Source organism: Phacochoerus africanus, chromosome 1 (genome assembly GCF_016906955.1).
Source record: "Phacochoerus africanus isolate WHEZ1 chromosome 1, ROS_Pafr_v1, whole genome shotgun sequence".
Taxonomy (NCBI): domain Eukaryota; kingdom Metazoa; phylum Chordata; class Mammalia; order Artiodactyla; family Suidae; genus Phacochoerus; species Phacochoerus africanus.
The window spans coordinates 113,909,367-113,931,719 of NC_062544.1; the positions used below are offsets into that span (position 1 = coordinate 113,909,367).

General features: G+C 46.8%; 1 protein-coding gene across 5 annotated transcripts in view; it reads left to right on the forward strand.

Annotated features, from left to right (window-relative positions):
• The window catches only part of DOCK3 (dedicator of cytokinesis 3), a 489,707-nt gene that overhangs the window by 446,287 nt on the left and 21,067 nt on the right, over positions 1–22,353 (forward strand). For all 5 annotated transcript variants that reach the window (XM_047775399.1, XM_047775426.1, XM_047775408.1 and 2 more), the window contains exons 34-44: positions 1,058–1,153; positions 3,360–3,420; positions 3,915–4,008; positions 5,966–6,114; positions 13,395–13,481; positions 15,208–15,312; positions 19,414–19,555; positions 20,573–20,739; positions 20,893–20,979; positions 21,462–21,641; positions 22,243–22,326. In XM_047775399.1, coding sequence (XP_047631355.1) covers positions 1,058–1,153; positions 3,360–3,420; positions 3,915–4,008; positions 5,966–6,114; positions 13,395–13,481; positions 15,208–15,312; positions 19,414–19,555; positions 20,573–20,739; positions 20,893–20,979; positions 21,462–21,641; positions 22,243–22,326 — 1,252 coding nt within the window. The remainder of the gene's footprint in view (positions 1–1,057; positions 1,154–3,359; positions 3,421–3,914; positions 4,009–5,965; positions 6,115–13,394; positions 13,482–15,207; positions 15,313–19,413; positions 19,556–20,572; positions 20,740–20,892; positions 20,980–21,461; positions 21,642–22,242; positions 22,327–22,353) is intronic.

Here is a 22,353-nt window from a genome sequence, read left to right on the forward strand (position 1 = left end):
TCCAGGACAGCAGAGCTCTGTAGAACACAGTTTGGGAAATGCTAACACAGTGGCTCTATCCACACAACTCAGAGGTGAGAGCCAATGATCCTGCCTTTCCTCTCTAGTCACATGGGTCACATGGGAAACCCTCACTTTCCCAGAAGGCTCAGCTCAAATGAGATGTGCTATGTAAGGAAGACAGTTGTCATCATAGCAGTATTAACAGTAGTCAGGCTGTAGTGAGTCCCAGTGCTGGACCCCTCACTGGCCCTTCCATTCCAGGTGACTTTTATGACCTTAGGGAGCTAGGGACATTATGCAAAGGAATCAAGAGTGAGACCCAGACTTGAGTTCATCACTATAACAAACAGAAAGAGTCCAGGTCATCATCCCCTAGGAGAGATCTGTGGGAGGGCAGAAGATCTCAGAAGCCAGGCTCTTTGGAGAAGTCAGAGGCTGCTCTGAGGTAACAGAAGCATGAGCTGGCAAGTGAGAAAAGGATCTGGGCATTTAGCTCTTGGCTCTGGCACATTTTGCATAGGAGTATCCCATGCAGTGGAGATGACTAGATGTAGCTCCTAGAGTCATTCACTGTCCCTCATGCTGGGCCCTAAAGACTGGTTGGAATCTTTCCTTGGTTAACATGAAAAGCTTGGTTAGTATGTTTTCTGAGGATGGTTCTAAGCAGTGATAGAGGTAGCCAGCCAATTGGCAAAGCCAGGTCTATCCCTCAATGGACTCTTACTCAGCTGCTTCTTCAGGACAGATCTCACAGTGTATACACCTAAAGGGTCTGGTGCTTTGAAACCCCTCCCTTAGTTCAATGGCATCCTTAGGAACTTGTACAGGCGAATGGAAAACTGTTCATTTGTTGCTGCCAGTTCAGTAATTGCTTTGTCTTTGCTTTCTGCTGCATGGAGTAGAACCCAGCTGTTTGGGCCCTACCCCAGGTAAGACTGCAGTGTGGTAAGTCTGCCGTCTCCAGATCCATCACAGGCCCCACAAACTCTGGGATCTCACTCTGGTGCCCAAGAAAGGCTCATGAAATGTGTATTATCTTTGCTTCCACCAATAGCCTGCTGGAGAAGGTTGAACAGGAAACATGGCGTGAAACCGGCATTTCCTTTGTAACCTCAGTTACCCGCCTCATGGAACGCCTTCTTGACTACAGGTATCTTCTCAGGAACCTAACTGACCTCTTCTCTGGTCAGAATGCTCTCCACAGTAAGAGGATCCCCTGACCTTGAAACTGAGACCATGTGGCCATGAGAGGTAGTTCTGTTCTAGTGCTGTGTGCTGTCACCAGTTATTAGGAATCTCCTGAAGGTCAAGGAGAGAGAGGGAGAAACTTTCTCCCAGAGGCAGGCCAGGACTTCCTTAGGCTTACCCCCTGATACGTGGGCACATGTACCCAGGAGACATCCCAGGGACATGTAGCCATCTGGCTTTTTATCCAGAATGGTCAAGGCTCAGAGGAATGGGCATCGCAGAGGCGAAGAAAAAGCCTATCTCCGAGTGACGCAGGGAACAACTGTCTTTAGTGCAGAACTTCCTAAGAGCCATATGGCAGATGGGCAAGGAAATACCATCTGGTACAGAAATGTGACCCAGGAGGACTTTCAGTTGTTTTTCCGGGAAATAAAGACCCTGCTTTTCTATGACTCCATTCTTTGTGTAAAGTCTGTTTATTTCTGCCCCTTGGTCCTAGCCATGAGCAGATTAGAGGAGGCAGCCTTTGAGCTCAGAGATCTTTATGATGTGTTCAGTCTGAGAGTTCATGTGAAATCAGTTTTTTCATGAAAGCCTGCTTTCTCAGTCATATCATGGCTTTTGAATTAGCCTAGAAGTAACAATGATGCTACTACCGTTGTAGCCTTAGTTATTCTCTCAGAAGAGTTCAGGTGGTAGCTTACAGTGCCTTTTGAGAGTTTAGAGGAAAGTGCTAAGGAATGAGGAAGAGTGAGAGAGGAAACCCAGCCCCAAGCAGTAGTAGTCTTCTCTGTGCTATAAGTCATGCAGACACCAAAGGGGACCATCTGGGACTCTGGCTGGCTGTGTATACAGGAGACTTCTTGCTGGATTCACCAGTCTGGTTCTCTTTCTCTTTTTCTCTCTCTCCCTCTTTCTTTAATTTTTGTTTAGTGACACATATTCGGCATACTGAAGTTCCCAGGCTGGGGTCAAATTGCCAGCCTACATCACAGCTCACAGCAACACCACATCCTTAATTCACTGAGCGAGGCCAGGGATCGAACCTGCATCCTCATGGATACTAGTTGCGTTCGTTACTGCTGAGCCATGACAGGAAATCCTGCTTCCCATTCTCTTTCATCTCCTTAGGCTAGGCCTCTGCTCTTTCCCACAGGGGCTTGGTTTTGACCAGTCCCCTCCCTCCATTGGCAAGGATCTGTTCTCAGTGTTCTCATTGTTCTGTGTCTGACAGGCCTGCCATTACCCCTCCTATACCCAGTCCTGCTCAGTGTGAATGCAGCTCAGCCCTGGCTGAAGCAAGCTCTAAATCAAAAAATAAGCTCCAGGAGTTCCCGTTGTGGCGAGTAGTTAACTAAGAACCATGAGGTTGCGAGTTTGATTCCTGACCTCGCTTAGTGGGTTAAGGATCCAGCGTTGCCGTGAGCTGTAGGTGTAGGTCGCAGATGCAGCTCGGATCTAGCGTTGCTGTAGCTCTGGCATAGGCCGGCGGCTATAGCTCTGATTAGACCCCTAGCCTGCGAACCTCCATATGCCGTGGGAGCGGCCGTAGAAAAGGCAAAAAGACAAAAAAAAAAAAAAAAAACCCTCCAAACCCTCTGCTCCTAATTAGAGGGGATTCCAAAATCTATTGCACAGGAAGGAGTCCATAGAGAGAAAAGCCAATGAGATGATGAATATGGCAGCCCTGGCATGGTTGCTGTGGTCATAGGGTCCTGAAGGTAGGTTTCTGGAATGGAGTGTCTTGGCCTCTATTAAACATTGTCCTGCAAAAATGAAACCTGCCCTTTAAGGAAAGCTCTGTAACTCTCCTTTTGGGGACTTGAGGATTTAATCTTTTAATACTCAAAAATTTTAATCTTTTGAGCTGAAGACATTGGTAGGTGCTACTTAATGCCCTGATATAGCAGCTGGGCTCTACACTCTGCTACCAGAACAAAGAGTCCAGTTAACAGAAACCTTTGAACCTTAGGAGTGGGCCAAAGCCTAGAGGGTCTCATCTGTGAACCTAGAGGATCACAGTCTTATCTGTAGAAGAGGTTTCTGTTGGAGAGCATACTGGCCTGGAGTTTGGACATACTAATGCGTCAGTGACACTGGAGGTCTTTGTGTTGTCCCAGAGGCACCACTTTATGCCACGGGACATTCATCTGTGCTCTCCCTTTCAGGGATTGCATGAAAGGAGAGGAGACGGAGAATAAGAAGATTGGCTGCACTGTTAACCTGATGGTGAGAGAACATGAGCTCTTCCTCCTGTCCTCTTCGTAGAATGGCTTCTGTCCTGCACTGTGATTGGCTTGTCCTTTCTACAGTACATGGCTACAGTCCAAGGGTTTGAGTCAGGACATCAGCCCTGTTACTGGTATCTTGGAGACCTGCACCTCATCACTTACATTCCCACTTGGGAAAGGAATAAGTGAGCTTCTCTTTGAAAGTTATAGCCTGGCCTCTTGGCAAGGTCCTACCAACCCTGACATTCTCTAACTTCCGGTCTGGCCTGGTACTCTTCCTCTTTCTCACCACTCAAGGCTCCTGCTGATCTGCCAGCAAATGTGCCTTCTAGCTGGTCCTTCCTCTGTTTTGGTGCTGGCTGCCTCCACAACCTGTTCTCTCCCTCATGTCCAGCACACCCAGGGTTTTGGCCATTAGCCTGGAGTTCAGATATGGCCTCCACAGGTACAACCTCTCTCATCTTCATATATATATTTCCTTCCCTCTTACAGAACTTTTACAAATCCGAGATTAACAAAGAAGAGATGTATATCCGCTACATCCATAAGCTTTGTGACATGCATTTGCAGGCTGAAAACTACACAGGTAAGTGGAAAGGTAGAGCCACACCTCCCCATGAGGACAGACTGGGTGGACACTCATAGGCTGGGCCTGCCAGATCTTAGCAGAGGGTTAGACCCATAATGCCCCCTCACCTCATCCTTTCCTTCTGGTACTTTGTAACACATGGTGGAGACAGAGCAGGCGGAACTTGCACTTGTGCCTTCCTGCCAGATCCTCTGCTGCCTGAGGCTGTTCCACTCTCCTTGCACCCCTTCTGAGGCCTCAAGGGAGAGTATGAATGCTCTGACTTCCTGAAAGGCCAGACAGGGGCCTTTTCATTATACCTACAATTTAATCCACTACTAAGACCTTTTATAAAAGAGCAATCTTTTAATTTTTTTTTTTTTTTTTTTGCTTTTTAGGACCACACCCATGGCATATGGATGTTCCAAGGCCAGGGGTCGAATGGGAGCTACAGCTGCCTGCCTACACCACAGCTATCTGACGGCAATGCTGGATCCTCAGCCCACTGAGCAAGGCCAGGAATCGAACCCACAACCTCATGATTACTAGTAGGATTCATTTTCGCTGTGCCACAACAGGAACTCCAAAAGAACAAATTTAATAGCATTTCAGCATATCGATCACACTCTGTGAGATGCCACCTTTCCTGACCACAGAGCTTGGCAAGAATTAAATCTGAAATGATTCCAACAAGCCTTTGAGAGGGCAGTGAAGTGATAGACTTTGAAAAATTCCATATATTAGTAAAGGATTTTACTAAACTCCTAGAGAAGTGAGCCATGATCAAGAAGCTAGGTCAGGAATTTGGACAGAGGAAGAGGAAGAGCCTTCCCTCTGGTAGCCTCAGATTAACATCAGAAAAAGAATATTGGGAGGGAAAAAGATTTCACATGATTTCTAAGTTTCAAAGGGAGGCCTTGAGGGCCTCATGGGCTTGTCCCTAGAGAGCAGGGGCTTCCCAGCTCCAGTGCAGAGGCATGTGTATCCCTGGGCAGGAGGGTCTGGTGGCCAGGGCATAGTCAGAGAGGCAGAGATAAGGAGGAGCTTGGGAAGTGGCTGCAGGCAAATAAGCCTGGCTAAAATTGGAAGTAGGTCACAAAATAATTAGCAAAGAGATTCTTCATAGTCATGGGGAACAGATTTGAATAGGGCCTTGAAGGCCAGGCAGAAGCTAGAACTAATTAGCTTGCCAGTAGGAGCTGTCCACTAAAAATAAGCAGATAGAACATCAAAGAGCAGACCGTGTGATGAGGACCCTAGCAGCAGCATAATTCAGTGTGATTCACTCCCTGGGATTCAGGAAGCCCCAGCATTTAGCTGCGGTTGATTTATAAGCCCTCTCTAACAAGTATGGGAGGTGTCACCAGGCCTCTGCCCTGGGCCCAACATCAACTATAAGTTCTTCCAGAAATGAAGCTCATCACACAGTTATCCCCATGCACTTTCCTCCTCTCTAGCCCTTTTAGAAATGCTTGAGATGAGGAGAAAGGCCATGCTGAAGTCAGAAAATGGAGCCGAAGGCATTGAGTCTGCCTTTGGGAGGGCTGAGAAAAGCCTTGGTCAGTGCTCACCCCTCACAGCCAGTTCTGAGACAGTTGGACAAAAAAAGTCAACTGAGCAAAAAAGAACCCAAGAACTCTCTCTGACATGTCAGTGTGTCCCAGAGCAGAGTAGCCTGTGCACAGACTCTCAGGTAGTTGGACCATACTTTATCGAGAGCCCAGAGCGAGTGACCAGGCTGAGAGACAGAGGTATCTACTAGTATCTTTGGTTCCTTCATGCTGTGGCCAAGGGCTCTTGGCTGGATGGATAGCCCCTCTATCTATCAGCAGATAGCTCAGCTTTGGTATCCAGCATCCCTGACCTGGGCTGCACATACCTTGCCCTGGCATGCTGCTTAGCCTGCTCCCTGGTACCTGGCTTCCCCTGGACCCCGAAGGAAAGCCCCGGACCTCCACATTGCCTGTCCCCACAGAGGCTGCATTCACTCTGCTTCTCTACTGTGAGCTGCTGCAGTGGGAGGAACGGCCGCTACGGGAATTCCTTCACTACCCATCCCAAACAGAGTGGCAGCGGAAAGAGGGACTGTGCCGCAAGATCATCCACTACTTCAACAAAGGCAAGGTAGGTGCTATTAGGCAAGGCTTTGAGCCCTTCATCTTCTGCTGTAATATGTGGCATCTTAACACTGTAGGGATAGCAACTGCTGCAGAGGGTGGTAAGGGGGTGGATGCCCATGTGTGTGCATTAGATCTGGGGGCAGCATGATTTTCTCAGGGGAAAAAAATGACAAGTTAATTCTTTAGCTTGGAAGCCTATTCCAGATTGGGGGTGTTAAGAGACAACCCCACATACCAGCTTTGTACATCTATAAATGCTAAAGCTCCTACAGCAAGGGCTTCTGGGCCCCCTGCTTGTACTTATTAGATTTACTTACATTATTGTAGCTTTCTAATCTGTCATAGAAAATGTGAGCTTTAAAAATGAATGGATTTTAACCACAGCCAAAGGAGGCCTAGATGGCCTCTTATGGGTACATGTTCTTGTTGTGGGCTTCCCTTCCTCACAATGTAGTCTGGGCTCCTCTCATTGCAGTTATTCTTTATCAAACTTGATTCTGTGGGATTAGCAGGTGTTGTCAGCACTGGTTCAGACTTACTTAGGGGCTTCCCAGCCTTCTACTCCCGTCTCTGGGAGAGCTCCTTGTAGGACTCTTTGACTACCTATTCTTGGGTGTGGCCCATACACTGGAAAGGCTGAGGTTGTATAATTTGTTGAAGCTGTTCTCTCATCACTCAGCCTTGAGCGTGTCTTAAAAAGCTGAAATAGGATCATTCAGGAACAGCAGTGGCTGTACCTGGGACTTGAATGGAAATTTATATATATATATATATATATATATATATATATATATATATATATGTTTTTATTTACATTATGACAATTATTTGAAGAGTTAAATAAAAATAGACATGCTGTGGGGTCTTTTTGAACATTCTCAACTTTGTGATTTAGGCACCTCCTGGATATAAGTACCAGCAACTTTGGGCACCACTGGCCTCCATCACAGCCCTGGCAAGAGATTCTTCCAGAGCCATGGGTGGCCACTGTCCCACTTCCTGAGTGACTGCAGTTGCCCAGCAGCCTTTGGAAACACACAGATCCCCTTTGATTCTACACTTGCTGGTTGTCTTCCCATGTCCATGCTCTATACCCTCACCACCTTTTTGTCCTTCCTTATGCCATCTGTTTGCAGTCCTTTTCCATGAAGCCTCCAGACCTTGCTGGTGGCCCCAAATAATTTTGAAAGGTGGACAGGTCCACTGATATCACACAGTGTGGAAATAGACGCTCGGTCAATGCTTCAACAAAGGAACATGGAACCAGGCTGAGCCTGGGCCCTGGAGTCCAGGTCAGTTGGACTCAGCCCTCAGGCCACAGGGCTGAGTGCCCAGAGCAGGAATTAGGTCAAAACCCTGAACCTAGGCTTCTGCCACTAGCAACAGCTCTGGGCATCCAAGCCCAGCTAACAGCTAAACCCATGCCCCACTGCCCCCAGAGGTCACAGCATGTTTGGGAATTCCTAGGGTACCTATACAGAGCAGGTCGCCGTGGTGGCGACCTCAGATGACTGAGACCTGTGGCTCAGCTGCCACAAGGGGCCACACCCAGTTCCAACAAACCACAATCTAGAAGAAGGTCAGGCTGGCACGTGGAAATTGAGGTTTTAATGAGTTTTTTCATCATAAAAAAATAAAGATTTAAACATTAATAACTTTTGCCCATAAATCAGAAAATATTCATCAGTTTTATACAACATAGGTGACTTCACTGTTTGTCAAAACCATTCACCCATGTAGAGATAGCACTTGTAAAGAAGAATTTGTCCAGAACCTCAGGATCCCTTTGTAACCTAGCCCAGAAAGAAGACCCATGCTTCTCAGCCAGCACACTTGACTGATCCACAGTGCCAGCCCAAAGCTCCTCTCCCTGCTGGTCCATGGGTGGGCTTAGGGCCCATGGCATTATGCTTTTGGGCCTAACTGTCTGGCACCCAGCCCACCTAGAACTGCCACTTACCCATATACCCAGCAAGCCCTCCCAGCGCCAAGGGAATGAGATAAGCATGGTGTGAGTGTGTATGAGTGTTTTTATTGTACTAGCTATCTTTTCTTTTCATGAGCACAGAGTACAGAGCAGAGTTATGCTAATCTGACTGAGCCTACCAGTGGGACATGTGAGCATTAATGGTCTGCTTTTTCTTCCCACACTACAGTACTGTTAAGAAAAGCAGGTTTAAAGCTTAGTATGGACAAGAGATTGTAATGTAAAACCTGCCTGATTATTATAGATGAGCAGGAAAGGAAGGACTGGGAGGCTCCGAGCTCATCCTCAGAGGGGTATTTATCAGATTCATTCTCTTGGCCTCATACAAAAAGTCCAGCTTTTCCGTTTCTGTTCCTCCATACCTGATAGAAGGAATGGATTGGGCTAAACAGTTTTCTTGAAAGCATTCAGGGTTTTGGTGGGGGGGGGGTTGTTTTTTGGGTTTTGTTTTTTTTTTTTTTGGTTTTTTTGTTTTTAATGGCACAAGAAAAACAAAACCTGACCGATGCAGGGAAAGTGCTCCTGTAGGGTTCTTGGGGCCAGGAAGAAAGCTACCTTGGCAGCAAGAGGAGGGCAGAAAAGAAGAAGAGTGCAAGGGAGGGGCAGATAGTGAGTCCTAGACCTCAGCACTTCCAGCATACCCTGCCTCACCAGCCACTTTTCTTCCACATACTCCTAGCCTCTCTGTTACCTGCCTTATACAGACAGCCCAATCTCCTTTTTCCCATGTTTCTTTCCTGAGTATCCAGAAGGACTGAATCAGAAGTTCAACTCATGGTCATAGCCAAACCCTGAGTCATTCTCTCCAGTGGTGAAGTGGTTAACCTAGGAATCTGCTCCATGATAAATTGGACTGTGGGTCACAGAGGGTCAGCTCTCCCAGGCCAGACAAAGAGAGAGGGACTCTCCGAAGGGTGTGGCATAGTGGGGATTGAAAAAATAAGGGAAGGTGTGAAGACGGGAGCATACGGCGTAGACAGGAAGGGAAGCTGGACAGAGGCCTCTGACTCCTATTTATCTGGCATACAAACCATCAGAACTGAACTAACTTGTCTGTGAGGGTGGGCTCAGGCTCCACTGCCTGATGGTTACTATTGCTCACACTCCTTTAAAGGAATGGTAAGTCTGTTGCTTCTGATATGTTGTGTGTAAACAAAAGTACAAAGACTGCCAGTCTGGAGTCCCTAGCTTTTGCCTTCCTTTCCAGTTTGATTAGAGTGAGCCAAGTCATTTCAGATTTTGTGCCATCCCTGTCGAGGGGGCAACAAGGATGGATAAACACACATCTGCCCAAGCTGGTAGAAGTGATTGGATTTCAGACACTGGTAAAGCATTTTAGAGCTAGTTTTGCCTCCTGCCACAAGGAAGGAAACCAAGAGAAGAAATGTGGATGGGGATGCATTGCACCTGTAGCACATTCCCTATCTGTGTTCAGAGGTAGCTCTCAAAGCACCCAGACCCACCAGTAATCCAGCACAACCCTCAAAGCTGACAGAGTATTTTAAATCTCTTGGTCCTTGCTCTTGGGGACTGGGGGTGGGCTTGGAGCAGCAGAGCTACAAAAGTAGGGCAGAGATGCCAGCAAGGCAGATAAGCATTGGTCCTAATAGGAGAGTGGAACTGCTTTACTCTCCTAATAGGAAAGTGGGAACTGCCGTCTGCAGGCATAGCGCCTTTAGCTCCACATGGGGCCCTCGTTACCTCGATGAGCATTTCCCCAGGGGGCACTCCTGGAAGACTGGCCAGCAGTCTGCACATAGAGCATTGCTGCGCCAGCACCCCCAGAACTGCCTGCCAGGCAGACCCTATTGTGGGCCCTTCACTGAAACCTGCCCAAACAGCACTTAGAGCTAGAGAGAGGACAGGCATGTTGTGTACTTAGAAGCTGTGATATGGGGGTACAAGAGACTCTCTAGCTCACTGAGGCAGAGGCATTGTATTGGAGCAAGGAGTCAGGGTCTATTTAAAATTCTCTTTGGTTTGTCTTGGTATTTTTAATTGATCCTATAGTTCAGCCCATATGGCATTATTTTTTCTCTATCTTTCTTTTCTTTCTTTCTTTCTCTTTCTTTTTTGGGTGAAGGAGGGGAAAATAGCTTTATTGCTTTACCAGGCAAAGGAGGCCACAGCAGGCTAATGCCCTAAAAATTGTACCTTCTCTTGACAGATTAGGAAGTGGTTTTATAGTTTGGGAGTAGAAAATAGGGCCACAGATAAGGATGAGGGTAGATGCAAGCTTTCAGGGATGGGAGGGGAGGCAGAGACCAGGGAGGAACAGTCAAGAAACAATAGTGTGTAGCCTTTGTGTAGAGTCCTGGTTCCTCTTCAGGGAATATGCATAACAGTATCTTTGAGCTCTCCTGCAGAACTAAAACCCCCAACAAATGAAAACCAGAAAGGAGGACCACCAGAACCAGTCCTGGGACATTAAACACCGACTTTGAAGAAGAATGAAAGCTGGCATTACTTTCTTAAAAGGATAAAAATACCATGCTCTTTTTAAGAAACACAGTCCCAAATGAAATGTTGTCCTCCCTGATCCTATTTCAAACCTTTTTTAAAAAAATATAGTGCTTATTAAACATTCGTATTGAAATATCTATGGGTAAAATTTTATGATGTCTGAGATTTGCTTCCAGAAATATGAGGAGGAATAAGTGGATGAGATGTGACTAATACAGGACTGGTCATGAGGTAATCATTGTTGAGGCTGGTGATGAGTACCTAGAGGTTTAGACTTCTATGTTTATATATGCTTAAAATTGTTCTCTAGTAAAAAATTTTAATTAATACTTAAAAGTTGAGAAAAGCCTGACTGAAATATCAAGTACACATATGGTTCCCAATCTCACCAAGAGAAAAAGCACTATATTAAAAAGGAGGAAATAGACAATATTGCCCCTTAGTGAAAACCGCTGCAGCCCTCCTCAGGCACCTGTTAGATGGGCCTGTCACCATAATAGTAGCCACACCAAAGAACCAACCTAAGACCTGATAAGTCAAGGATTATCTGAAACCTACTCTCAGATTTGAATATTTCTGTAAAAGAAATTGCCAGGCCTATTACCAAGTCCTTGGGTAGCCACTTCCTGCTTAGTTTCCATGTTTGTTCCTAAGCCTAAATGATCTTAATTTAAAAGCCATTGTTCCTTTATTAAATCATTAAATAAACCTTTTTGAGTACCTGCTCATCCCTGGCTCTGTTCTAGGCTCTGAAGTACAGGATATAAACAGGGTCCCTGCCCTCATGCAGCTTATCATCTAATTGAAACTAATACAACATAAAAGTAAATACTTTTAGCCCAGAAATAAACCCACAGCTACGGTCAACTAATCTTTGACAAAGAAGGTAAGAATATACAAAGGCAGAAACACAGTTTCTTCCGCAAGTGGTATTGAGAAAGCTGAACAGTTGCATGTGAGTCAATGAAGTTAGAATACTCCTTCACACCATATGCAAAAATATACTCAAAATTGATTAAAGGCCTAAATGTAAGACACGACACCATAAAACTCCTAGAAGAGAATATAGACAGAACATTCTCTGACATAAATTACAGCAATATTTTCTTGGATCAGTCTCCCAATGTGAAAGAAATAAAAGCAAAAATAAACAAATGGGACCTAAACAAACTTACAAGCTTTTGCACAGCAAAGGAAACCATTAACAAAATAAAAAGACAACCTATGAAATGGAAGAAAATATTTGCAAACAATGAGACCAACAAGGGCTTAATCTCCAAAACATACTAATATCTCAAACAATTCAATATCAAAAAAGCAAACAATCAAAAAATGATCAAAGGACCTAAATAGACATTTCTCCCAAGAAGACATACAGGTGGCCAATAGGCACATGAAAAGATGCTCAACGTCAGTGCCCAGCATTAGAGAAATACAAATCAAAAATACAGTCACCTCACAGAATGGCCATCATCAAAAAGTCTACAAATAATAAATGCTGGAGATGGTGTGGAGAAAAAGAAATCCTCCTGCATTATTGGTGGGAATGTAAATTGGTACAACCATTATGGAAAGCAGTATGGAGTTTCCTCAGAACTAAATCCAGTCCCTCTCCTGGATCATATGGACATCTATCTGGACAAAACTATAATTCAAAAAGATACATGTACCCCTATGTTTGTAGAAGTGCTATTTACAATAGCCAAGAAGACATAGAAACAACTTAATTGTCCATCAACAGATAAATGGACAAAGAATATGTGAGATAGACACGCACGCGCGCACACACACACCCCACAATGGAATATTACTCAGCCATAAAAATAAAAAAAGAATGAAATATTGTCATTTATAGCAACATGGATGGACCTAGAGATTATCATACTAAGTGAAGTAAGTCAGACACAGAAAGACAAATATGATATCACTTATATGTGGAATCTTTAAAAAATGATACAAATGAACTTATTTACCAAATAGAAAAAGACTCACAAACATAGAAAACAAATTTATGGTTAACAAAGGGGAAAAGGAGGAGGAGAAATAAATTAGGAGCCTGGGATTAACAGGTACACAGAACTTTACATAAAACAGATAACAAGGACTTACTATATAGCACAGGGAACTGTATTCAATAGCTTGTAATAACCTACAACCTGGAGTTCCCGTCGTGGCGCAGTGGTGAACGAATCCGACTAAAAACCATGAGGTTGTAGGTTTGGTCCCTGCCCTTGCTCAGTGGGTTAACGATCCGGTGTTGCCGTGAGCTGTGGTGTAGGTTGCAGACGCGGCTCGGATCCCGCGTTGCTGTGGCTGTGGTATAGGCTGGTGGCTACAACTCCAATTCGACCCCTAGCCTGGGAACCTCCATATGCCGTGGGAGTGGCCCAAAGAAATAGCAAAAAGACAAAAAAAAATAATAATAACCTACAACCTGAGAAAGATTCACATATATGTAACAATCACTTTACACTTGAAACTGACACAACATTGTAAATCAACTATACTTCAATTTTTTTAAGTAAATACTTTTTCAAAATAAGATAACTTCAGAGTAATGAAGAAGAATGGATGAGGTAGTGCCTGTCCCTGATAAGGTAGTCAGGGAAAGGCCTCTTGCAGGTGCAAACATTTGAGTAGAAACCTGAAAGCCATGCCTTGAGCCAGAAAGCCACAGTGCTGTGTGTTCTCCACAAATTGGATTTGAACATATGTTCTTTGTGACATATGAGTTGTAGGAGGCCTTTGATTATGCCCTCTGATGTGTTTGATATGGGCTTGGGCTGTCCCTAGGATGCATAAAGTGCTAAAGCCATGTTCTATTTCTGACGCAGAGTTGGGAGTTTGGGATCCCACTGTGCAGGGAGCTGGCCTGTCAGTATGAGAGCCTCTACGATTATCAGAGCCTCAGCTGGATTCGGGTAAGCTTTTCCCCTTCCCCTTGCCTAAACCTGACTGGAGGTGCTAGCACTTTCCTGGCACGAGCTTCTAAGGGAACATTTACTGTGGGTACAGCCTTTGGCTTAGTGCTGTGGACAGTATAGAAGAAGCAGAGGCCAGGGTTCCTGCCCTGGAGATGCTTGCATTCTGGCTGGGGAACCACAACACACACCTGACAAATTATGATTCACACCCCTAGAGCCACTGGTGCTCAAGGAAGGGAGAAGCAGCATACACAGGATAGGATGAGGGTTTCAGGGAGGAGGTGGCATCTTGACTTTATGAAGAAGCTTTTCCTGAAATGATTTTGTTCAGGGATGCTTCATTGGTAAACATGATAAGATCTTTCTCTGCTTTGGCTTGTGGTCACTTCCAAATACCCAAGAAAGGGAAGTTCTTATTCCCCTTTTGGATGCAAAATTAAGTAAATGGACTTTGAAGGTCTCCACCTAAAATTTTTCCATTTGCTGGTGCTGGATTTTGAATCATAACAGCTGCTTAGGTTATTGGCAAAGAGAAGCCAGGCATCTCAGTTCCTCCTCCTTATGTGCCCTTGTCAGCATGGCTAGCTCTGCTGGATTCCCTGATCCTGATCAGGGTTTGGGCCTGTCTACTAGATATTGCTCTCCAGTGATAGCTTTTTAGCTGGCCTTTGAAGGCTTCAGCTCCCTGCCAGTCTGGCTTGACTGAGTGTGTTAGAGCTGTCTTCCCAGTCAAATTTCAGTGAGTTTTTCTGAATGTGAAACCAGGTCTGCCAGGACTAAAAAACTTATTGACCTTAGTAGTGCCAGACATCATGGCATAGTTCAACTTTTAAAGTTTATAATCTGGAGTTCCCTGGTGGCCTAGGGTTTAAGGAGCATTGTGGAAATCCTGCTATGGCACAAGATCACTGGTATCTCTGCAGCACCAGGACACAGGTTCAGTCCATGAGCCAGCACAGTGGGTTAAAGGATCCAGCACTGCCACAGCTGGAGCGTAGGTTGCAACTGTGGCGCAGATCTGATCCCTGGCCCAGGAACTCCATATGCCACAGGGCAGCCAGAACATAAAAAAAGGATTCAGCATTGTTACTGCTGTGGCTCAGCTTCAGTCACTGGCAGGTTCTGCATGCTGTGAGCGTGGCCAAAAAAATAAATTTTAAAATCTCCCAAATTGGGACCAGTACTAGTGATGCTGGTAACTAAGCCTTCCTCACTCTCACTCTGTTAGCATCTTCTGTCAGATGATAAAATGGACAAAAGCAATGCAGTTGGACTGGTGGAAAATGGTGCTGAGAATTGCTGTTAGCCACCTATAAGTAACAGTAGTCAGGGGTCAACTGGTATAGTGTGTGTTAGTCAAAACCAGAAATCCCTGGACAGAAAAATAAGTCCATGTTAAATGTGTGCCTATGAAAGTCCAGGAAGCATAAATCTCTGTGGGGTGGGGTCCACTTCCAGGGAAGGACACACTGAGCAGCCTCTTAGAGCTGCAGAGAGCAAGCCTATCCCTGCTGCACCATCAAATGGCAATGGAGAGGGAGGGCTTCCTCTCCAACAGGCAGCTCCATGGGGAGAGGTTGATCACGGCCAGGAGCTCTCTTTCTATCTAGACTGAGTCACCATGTTCTCTTTCTAAAAGACAGTACTTAGGCCTGGGAGAACTTGCTTTGGACACCACTAGCAGTCAAGCCAACCTGAAGGCAACTGCCTTTTTCGTTCACAGAAAATGGAGGCCAGCTACTATGACAACATCATGGAGCAACAGCGCCTGGAGCCTGAGTTCTTTCGTGTTGGCTTCTATGGCAGGAAGTTTCCTTTCTTCCTTCGGGTGAGTCCACTCAGGTAGTCATAAAAACTTCTATCATGTTTTATACAGAATTTATGTATAAACCTTTTTTTTTTTTTTAATTCTTCCCTGTTCTACTGAATAGTACTTTTTGGAGGACCGAAAGGGCATTTGGCACTGGACCAGCTACCAACTTTAGACTCTGTTTTTTTCAGTTATACTGTTTTTTTGCTACCTAGAATACATGAGGGTGGTTTTCTTACCAAATCAACCCAAGTTCCTGCAGAAAATGACCAGGCTCTGAGAATGTCCCATAGCTATGTTTAGGAACATTTCCACTTCTGTTTCCAGTGCCTGGAATCCTCCGTTGTGATTATTTTCAGCCAGACTGGATATCAGTACAGCCCTGACTTCAACAGTATGCTGACCTCTTGGTGTTTGGCATTTAAGAGGATCGTTCTTCCCCCTGGCTGAACTGTAGGCTTTGCAGCCAGCATGGAGAACAGGGGATATGAGAGAACTCAGAGGATAGTCCCCTGTGCTCCCAGGGTTTGTAGGAGCTGCCAAACATTGGATTTGGCTGTGGAAAGCCTTTCCTAGGCGGCCAGTTCTCTGATCATGATAGCCATTTTTCTCCATTGCTGGAAAGGTTGAGCTGGGATATAAACAGAGTGGAAGGAATGACTGAGCACAGATATGCTGACACCAGTTGAACATTTGCGATTTTTTTTGCCTTTATTCAGCACTACCCACAGGCTCAGGAGGACTCACCCTGGGCTTGTAGTCTGTAGCCCATAGGTATTCAGTGTTCTTAGATGACCTGAATGAAACTGTGCTGATGGAAGTGTCCTAGGACTGCATTTGAGACCTGAGACTAGCTCTGATTGTCCCCAGTTCCAGTATCTTTCTAAGGTTCAGTGTCCATGAGTCTCAAGAAGCAGCTGGGAAAGTTCATAGGATTCCTTTGATGTATCTGGGATCCTGAGTTATTGGAGAAATTGCTTTAGCCAGTGAGGAAAAATAAGCTTGCTATCTTATTGAAGGTCAGTTGGACTAATGGCTCCTTAAAAAAAAGCCAGTCTGCTAAGCAACAGAGTCCAGGCTGACCCCATTTCAGATGTAACACAGGTCAACTTGCACATTTCCTGGGCAGTAATCATTCTAGGCCAAAAAGAAAAATGATTTCTGTAGGAATTAGTAATAGTGACAGGGACAGCAAGCACACTCTGCCTAATGTTGATCCCCAGAAGGCTTCAATTCCATTCCATGAGAGTGTTTCTGGTAGCAGAATGTGAATGAGCAGAGGATCTCCTCAGGAGACTGGACCTCCTTCACTCTCTAGGGACCCTTCAGCCCAGGCATTTCAGAAGTGGTATATTTGTTACCCGCCTAGCACAGATCCTACAACAGCAGTAGTGGTAGAGGTCAACAGAAGAGGAAGAAGGAATAGTATAAGAAATAGAAGCCAAAAGCATCTCTAGAAAGTCCTTTGATGAGCTAATGAGTCTGGCCCTGTAACTTATTTCCTTTTCATTTTATCTTTGCAAATTATGCTTTATTGCTGTTTTACTCTCCTTGCTTAGTCCCACAATTCTCTTTTTAAAAAAAAATTTTTTTTTGTCTTTTTGGGGCTGTACCTGCAGCATATGGAGGTTCCCAGGCTAGAGGTCTAATTGGAGCTACAGCTGCTGGCCTACACCACAGCCGCAGCAACTCGGGATCTGAGCCATGTCTGCAACCAACACCACAGCTCACGGCAACACCGGATCCTTAAGCCACTGAGTGAGGCCAGGGATTGAACCCGCAACCTCGTGGTTCCTAGTTGGATTCATTTCCACTGTGCCACAGTGGGAACTCCTAGTCCCACAATTTGAACATCATCAACCAGATTTTATTCCAAAACATCATCATTTTGGGTATTATAAAATCTGGCTCTCATGTCCCCCATTTCTCTCCCTGCCAAACAAGAAGTCTCCATCGTGGTTCCACCTGCTTCCCACCCTTATGCCCATGTCACAGGGGACATTATTGTCTTGGGGCTTTCAGAGCTTTTTGAAAAGTAGGACCTAGCATAGAACTTGACCTTGAGCCATTCATGAAATGTTCACAGGTGACAGTTTAAATGTTCAAATGTGGTTTTAAGGATGCCAGTAACAAGAAAAATAACAAGAGGTGTTAGGATATGTCAGCCTTCAGTCAGTCCATTCTCATCCCCACACGAGGAGCTATGTTTCATGAGGACAAAATCTGCCTGGTCTGGCCTTCCCTTCCCTCAGCTGCAGAGTTCATCTCTGGCAACTGGAATAAGTTCAGCGGAGGTAGCCGTTTACCTTGGAAATGGCAAGAACGAAGTGTAAAGCAGTGGCAGCCAGATCTGTCTTATGTGGGGATGCTGGCGCTCTCTCCTGAGCAAACTTGAAACCAACAGCAAGCCTCAAGGTCAACATTATGTGCCTCCCTCCTGCTGGGCCTTCCCCAGAAGGCTAGGCTACTCTTTCACCTTCCCTGAACACATAGGCCATCTATTACTTTAGCTCTGTCAGCTTGATTTCTCTGGACCATCTGCCTGCCTTGCTTCACAAATGTGATTATCTACTAATCTGCATGGAAACAGGAAAACATCCAGCCCTCTCTTCTTGAGAGAATTTCTGTTTCTCTTCATTTGATCCATGAACAGACACTAGTGACAATTGTACATTGTGAGTGGATATGAAAAGGCCAATTTGTCACAATTACCTTCTTTGTCATTTCTGCTTTTCAAGCAAGGGACTTAGAAATGTCTCTTTCCTTGCTCCTCCTGACCTTGACTTCCCTTCCAGTGTTGCCCTTTCGTTCTCATCCATCTGAACATGTGTTCACCTATAGTAGGAGAAGTGAAAAATGGGCAGAAATACTGTTCTATAAAGGCTGAGGTCATCTACAGCCTGGCCTGTGATGTTCCCTATACTGGGAAAGGTAGGGCTGGCCCTGTGGGACCTCTCTCTCTGTTCCTCTGAACACATGCCAAGAGGGGCTGCCAGTGCCTGACACCATTTGTCAAAGTGAATCTGGTGAGGCAGGTAGGCAGGCAGACAGATGTAACCAGAGGGTTTCAGAAGAGCCTCCTCCAGCCACTCACTCTTGACCAGCTGTGAGGTAGGCAGAGCAGGAGGGTTGAGGGTGCCTTTCATACCTTCCACCTGAGACCTAGCCTGTACCAAACAGAACATGAGGTTTTAAGAAATGTGCAGTCAGGGGAGTTCCCGCTGTGGCTCAGTGGTTAACAAATCTGACTAGGAACCATGAGGTTGTGGGTTCGATCCCTGGCCTTGCTTAGTGGGTTAGGGATCCGGCATTGCCGTGAGCTGTGGTGCAGGTCGCAGATGTGGCTCAGATCTGGCGTTGCTGTGGCTCTGGCATAGGCCGGTGGCTACAACTCTGATCAGACCCCTAGCCTGGGAACCTCCATATGCCACGGGAGCGGCCCAAGAAATGGCAAAAAGACAAAAAAAAAAGTGCAGTCAGAATGATCTTCTGCTGACACAGTTGCAAAGGAATTGCTGCCAGAGGGGTCAATTAATAGCCCCTGGACACTGGACAATGTTTAGACTGATTCTCCCAGCTGATGGACGTGATTATACAAAAGCACACACCTGATCACCCCCTTTTTAAAATTATTGAGTGGCACCCATAGCACTAGTCCTTGGCACACACCTACAGGCTCTCACCAGTTCTCCACGAGCACCTTCTTTCCAGCTGTGCCTTTTCCTGCCTTGGCTGGTTGCCCTGGTTGTCACTGTACCCACATAGATTGCCTACGAGTCTTCTCTACTACAGTAACCCAGGGAGACCTTTCAGGACTCTTTTCGGGTATGGCTGTTTCCAAAATCCCACCTGCCCTGGCATCTTGCCTCTGTGAGTAAGGAGCCCTCCCTCCCATGAGCTTCCTGCAGCTCGTGCCCTGCCTCCTGCCCTGGGCCGTCCCACAGTGCAGCTCTCCCTCCTTCTGCCCCTCACCCTTCTTGCCCATCATTTCCCTTAGGGCAGAGACTGAATGCTATGCCCCATGCCTGCCCAGGGGCTCCTAGGATGGGTCTGAGATGAGGAGGCATGGGGGTGGGGGCTGCATGCAAGGCATAGAATATGCTCTCCTGTTTGTGGCAGAACAAAGAATACGTGTGCCGTGGCCATGACTACGAGAGGCTAGAGGCCTTCCAGCAGAGGATGCTCAGCGAGTTCCCACAGGCCGTCGCCATGCAGCACCCCAACCACCCTGACGATGCTATCCTGCAGTGTGATGCCCAGTGTATCTTTTGACACTTGGTAGGGGAAGGAGAGCTGGGTCCCTGGAGAGTGTGGCCCACCCAGTCACCTGCCACTCTGTTATGTTGTTGGACGTACGGGCTAGGTTATCCTGAAGTCCTAAACCTGAATGTGTCCTCCTCACTGGCCCACACTTCGCAGGGCACTTGTGCCTCACAGAAGAAGCCCTGGCATGCCCCTAGCCGTGTCATCAGCAGGGATCCAGGGGGACCTTTATCCCTCCAGTTGGCTGCTTCCAGCACCTCAGTCCCTCCCCTGCCCTGTGAAGGGTCTGCCATGGCAGCCAGCAGCAATCACTATGGACTCTTGCCACAGAGTTACTCCACTTCTGTGCCCTTCTCCACTCCCGCATGCATCTGTTGTTACCCCAAGCCTTTGTCAGGAGAACTGAGGCACAGAATTGGGATGGGGGTGGAGGGAGGAGGGAAGAAGATGGGGAGTGCCCTTGGTCCTGGTGGTACTTGGAAGTCTGAATGCAAACACTGGCCTGCCCCTCCATCCCCACACCCAGCTTCCTTGGAGACCTCTTGACAGTTACCACGACTGTGGCAAGCTTGTTCCAGAGTGGGGAGGGCAGGTGGACCCCCATGTGTTCTATCTCCACAAAGACCCTAAAGAGAATTTTATTAAAAGGTCATTTTTCAGTAAATACAGCTTACTTACAGTGGACAGGCCCAGGCCCTTACAACTTTTTCATTCCTGTGGGGTGGACTCCTGCAGTCTCCTGACCCCTTGCCCTTATTTCTTAAAGGGACCCTGGAGAATGCCAAGCTGTTGACAGCTCACTTGGCTGAGCACTCGGGAGACTCACTGCTGGAGCAGGGATGGGCAGACAGGGAGCTTTGGTCTATTTTGGTCTGATATGCCTCTTGAAGTGCTGCTGCTGCCCCTGTAGAACAGGGGCTGTGGTGTTCTTCTCTCCTTTGGGAGGATGACAAGGCTCAGCCACCCAGGTCCATCTTTCTTTCAAGTCTGGGTTTCCCCTTCACTTCCTGCCCAGACTTGCAGATCTATGCAGTGACGCCCATTCCAGATTACGTGGATGTCCTGCAGATGGACAGGGTCCCGGATCGCGTCAAGAGCTTCTACCGTGTCAACAATGTGAGGAAGTTCCGGTACGACAGGCCTTTTCACAAAGGCCCCAAGGACAAAGAGAATGAATTCAAGGTGAACAAATCTAGGGGAGCAAGGGGGCAGTGCTTATAGTGAGGCTGGGGCAAGTTCCCCTTTCTTGGGAACTCATGAGTGTCTCCTTCAGGCAGGCGGGGCATGGGAAACATTGCCTAATGATCTGAACTTGCCTGTACCCTCTCCCTGCAGAGCCTGTGGATCGAGCGGACCACACTGACCCTGACCCACAGCTTGCCTGGCATCTCTCGCTGGTTTGAAGTGGAGAGAAGGGAACTGGTGAGACACGTTTCAGATGAGGCTGATCTTCCCAGCTGCTGCCTCAGCCTTTGCTTTGGGGACCTTTCTCTAAGGACTGGAGAGAGAGAGAGACAGCACGCTTCTGCTGCCTGCATGTCCTAGGCTGCCACTGGCCAGCCTGTGCTGGAGGCTTTATGCACCTTTCCTTCTCTCCTTTAATCTTCACAGCACCCCCTAGGTAGCAGGTATTTTTGTTCTCCCAATGTATGAATGCAGAAATTTATTCTCTGAAATTCAAGAAGCCAGAGATGTCTGACTTCAGAACTGGTGCCCTTCTCTATTTACTGTAATTCTAAGTGCCTACGAATCAGAAGAGGAAATTAGAAGGGGCTCAGGGAGTCTTAAGTCCAGAGGAACAGGGCAGGAAATCAGCATCTCAGGTCACTGATCCCCACTTTCACGACTGTGACAGGGGGAATTGTCATGTGCCTGGGATGACACCATGTGCTGTGTGCCCCCAGGTGGAGGTGAGCCCTCTGGAGAATGCCATCCAAGTGGTTGAGAATAAGAACCAGGAGCTGCGGGCCCTGATCAGCCAGTATCAACACAAGCAAGTCCATGGCAACATCAACCTTCTCAGCATGTGCCTGAATGGCGTCATTGACGCAGCTGTCAATGGAGGCATTGCACGCTACCAAGAGGTGAGCTGGGGCCCTAGAGCATGCTCTGGCTGGGAAGGTGGTTCTCAGGTGCCCCTTCCTGAGACTCCAGCCTCTGAGGGCAACCTTCCCAACAAGCCCTCTCCTGGCTGTGCTTCAGCTGAATGAGAATGGTCCTGCAATGAGGTTTTAAGTTACCCACCACTCCCTGTTTCCATGGCCCAGCTCTCGGGTGAGGCCTTTTCTTCCTTTCTTTTCTCTGAACTCTGACAGATCACTAATCCATCTGATTATGAACAGATGTTAAGGGCCCTCTAAGAGGAGCCCTAGAGCCCAGGCCTTCACAAGAAGTGAGTCGTGGCCTAAGAGAGTAGCCCCCTCACCCTGGCCACTGGCCCTATCTGCCCTCCCTAGACCATCCTGGCTCCATGAGGGACTGGGACCAGCATTCAGGTTTAGATGACTTGACCACCTTCAGTCCTTCTTATTCACAAAAAACACATGTGTGATGGCAGGGAGGTCCAAGCAGGCTGAGCTAGAGGTACATTGTTATGTTTACCTGTAAGGAGGCAGCCCAGTGGCACCTTCAGACTCTAAGTAGAAGAGTCAGGAGAAGCCCCTGACTTGGCCTTTCCTTTCACAGGCCTTCTTTGATAAAGATTACATCACCAAGCACCCAGCAGATGCTGAGAAGATCACCCAGCTCAAAGAGCTCATGCAAGAGCAGGTATGTCTTGCAGAGGTTGGAGGCCAG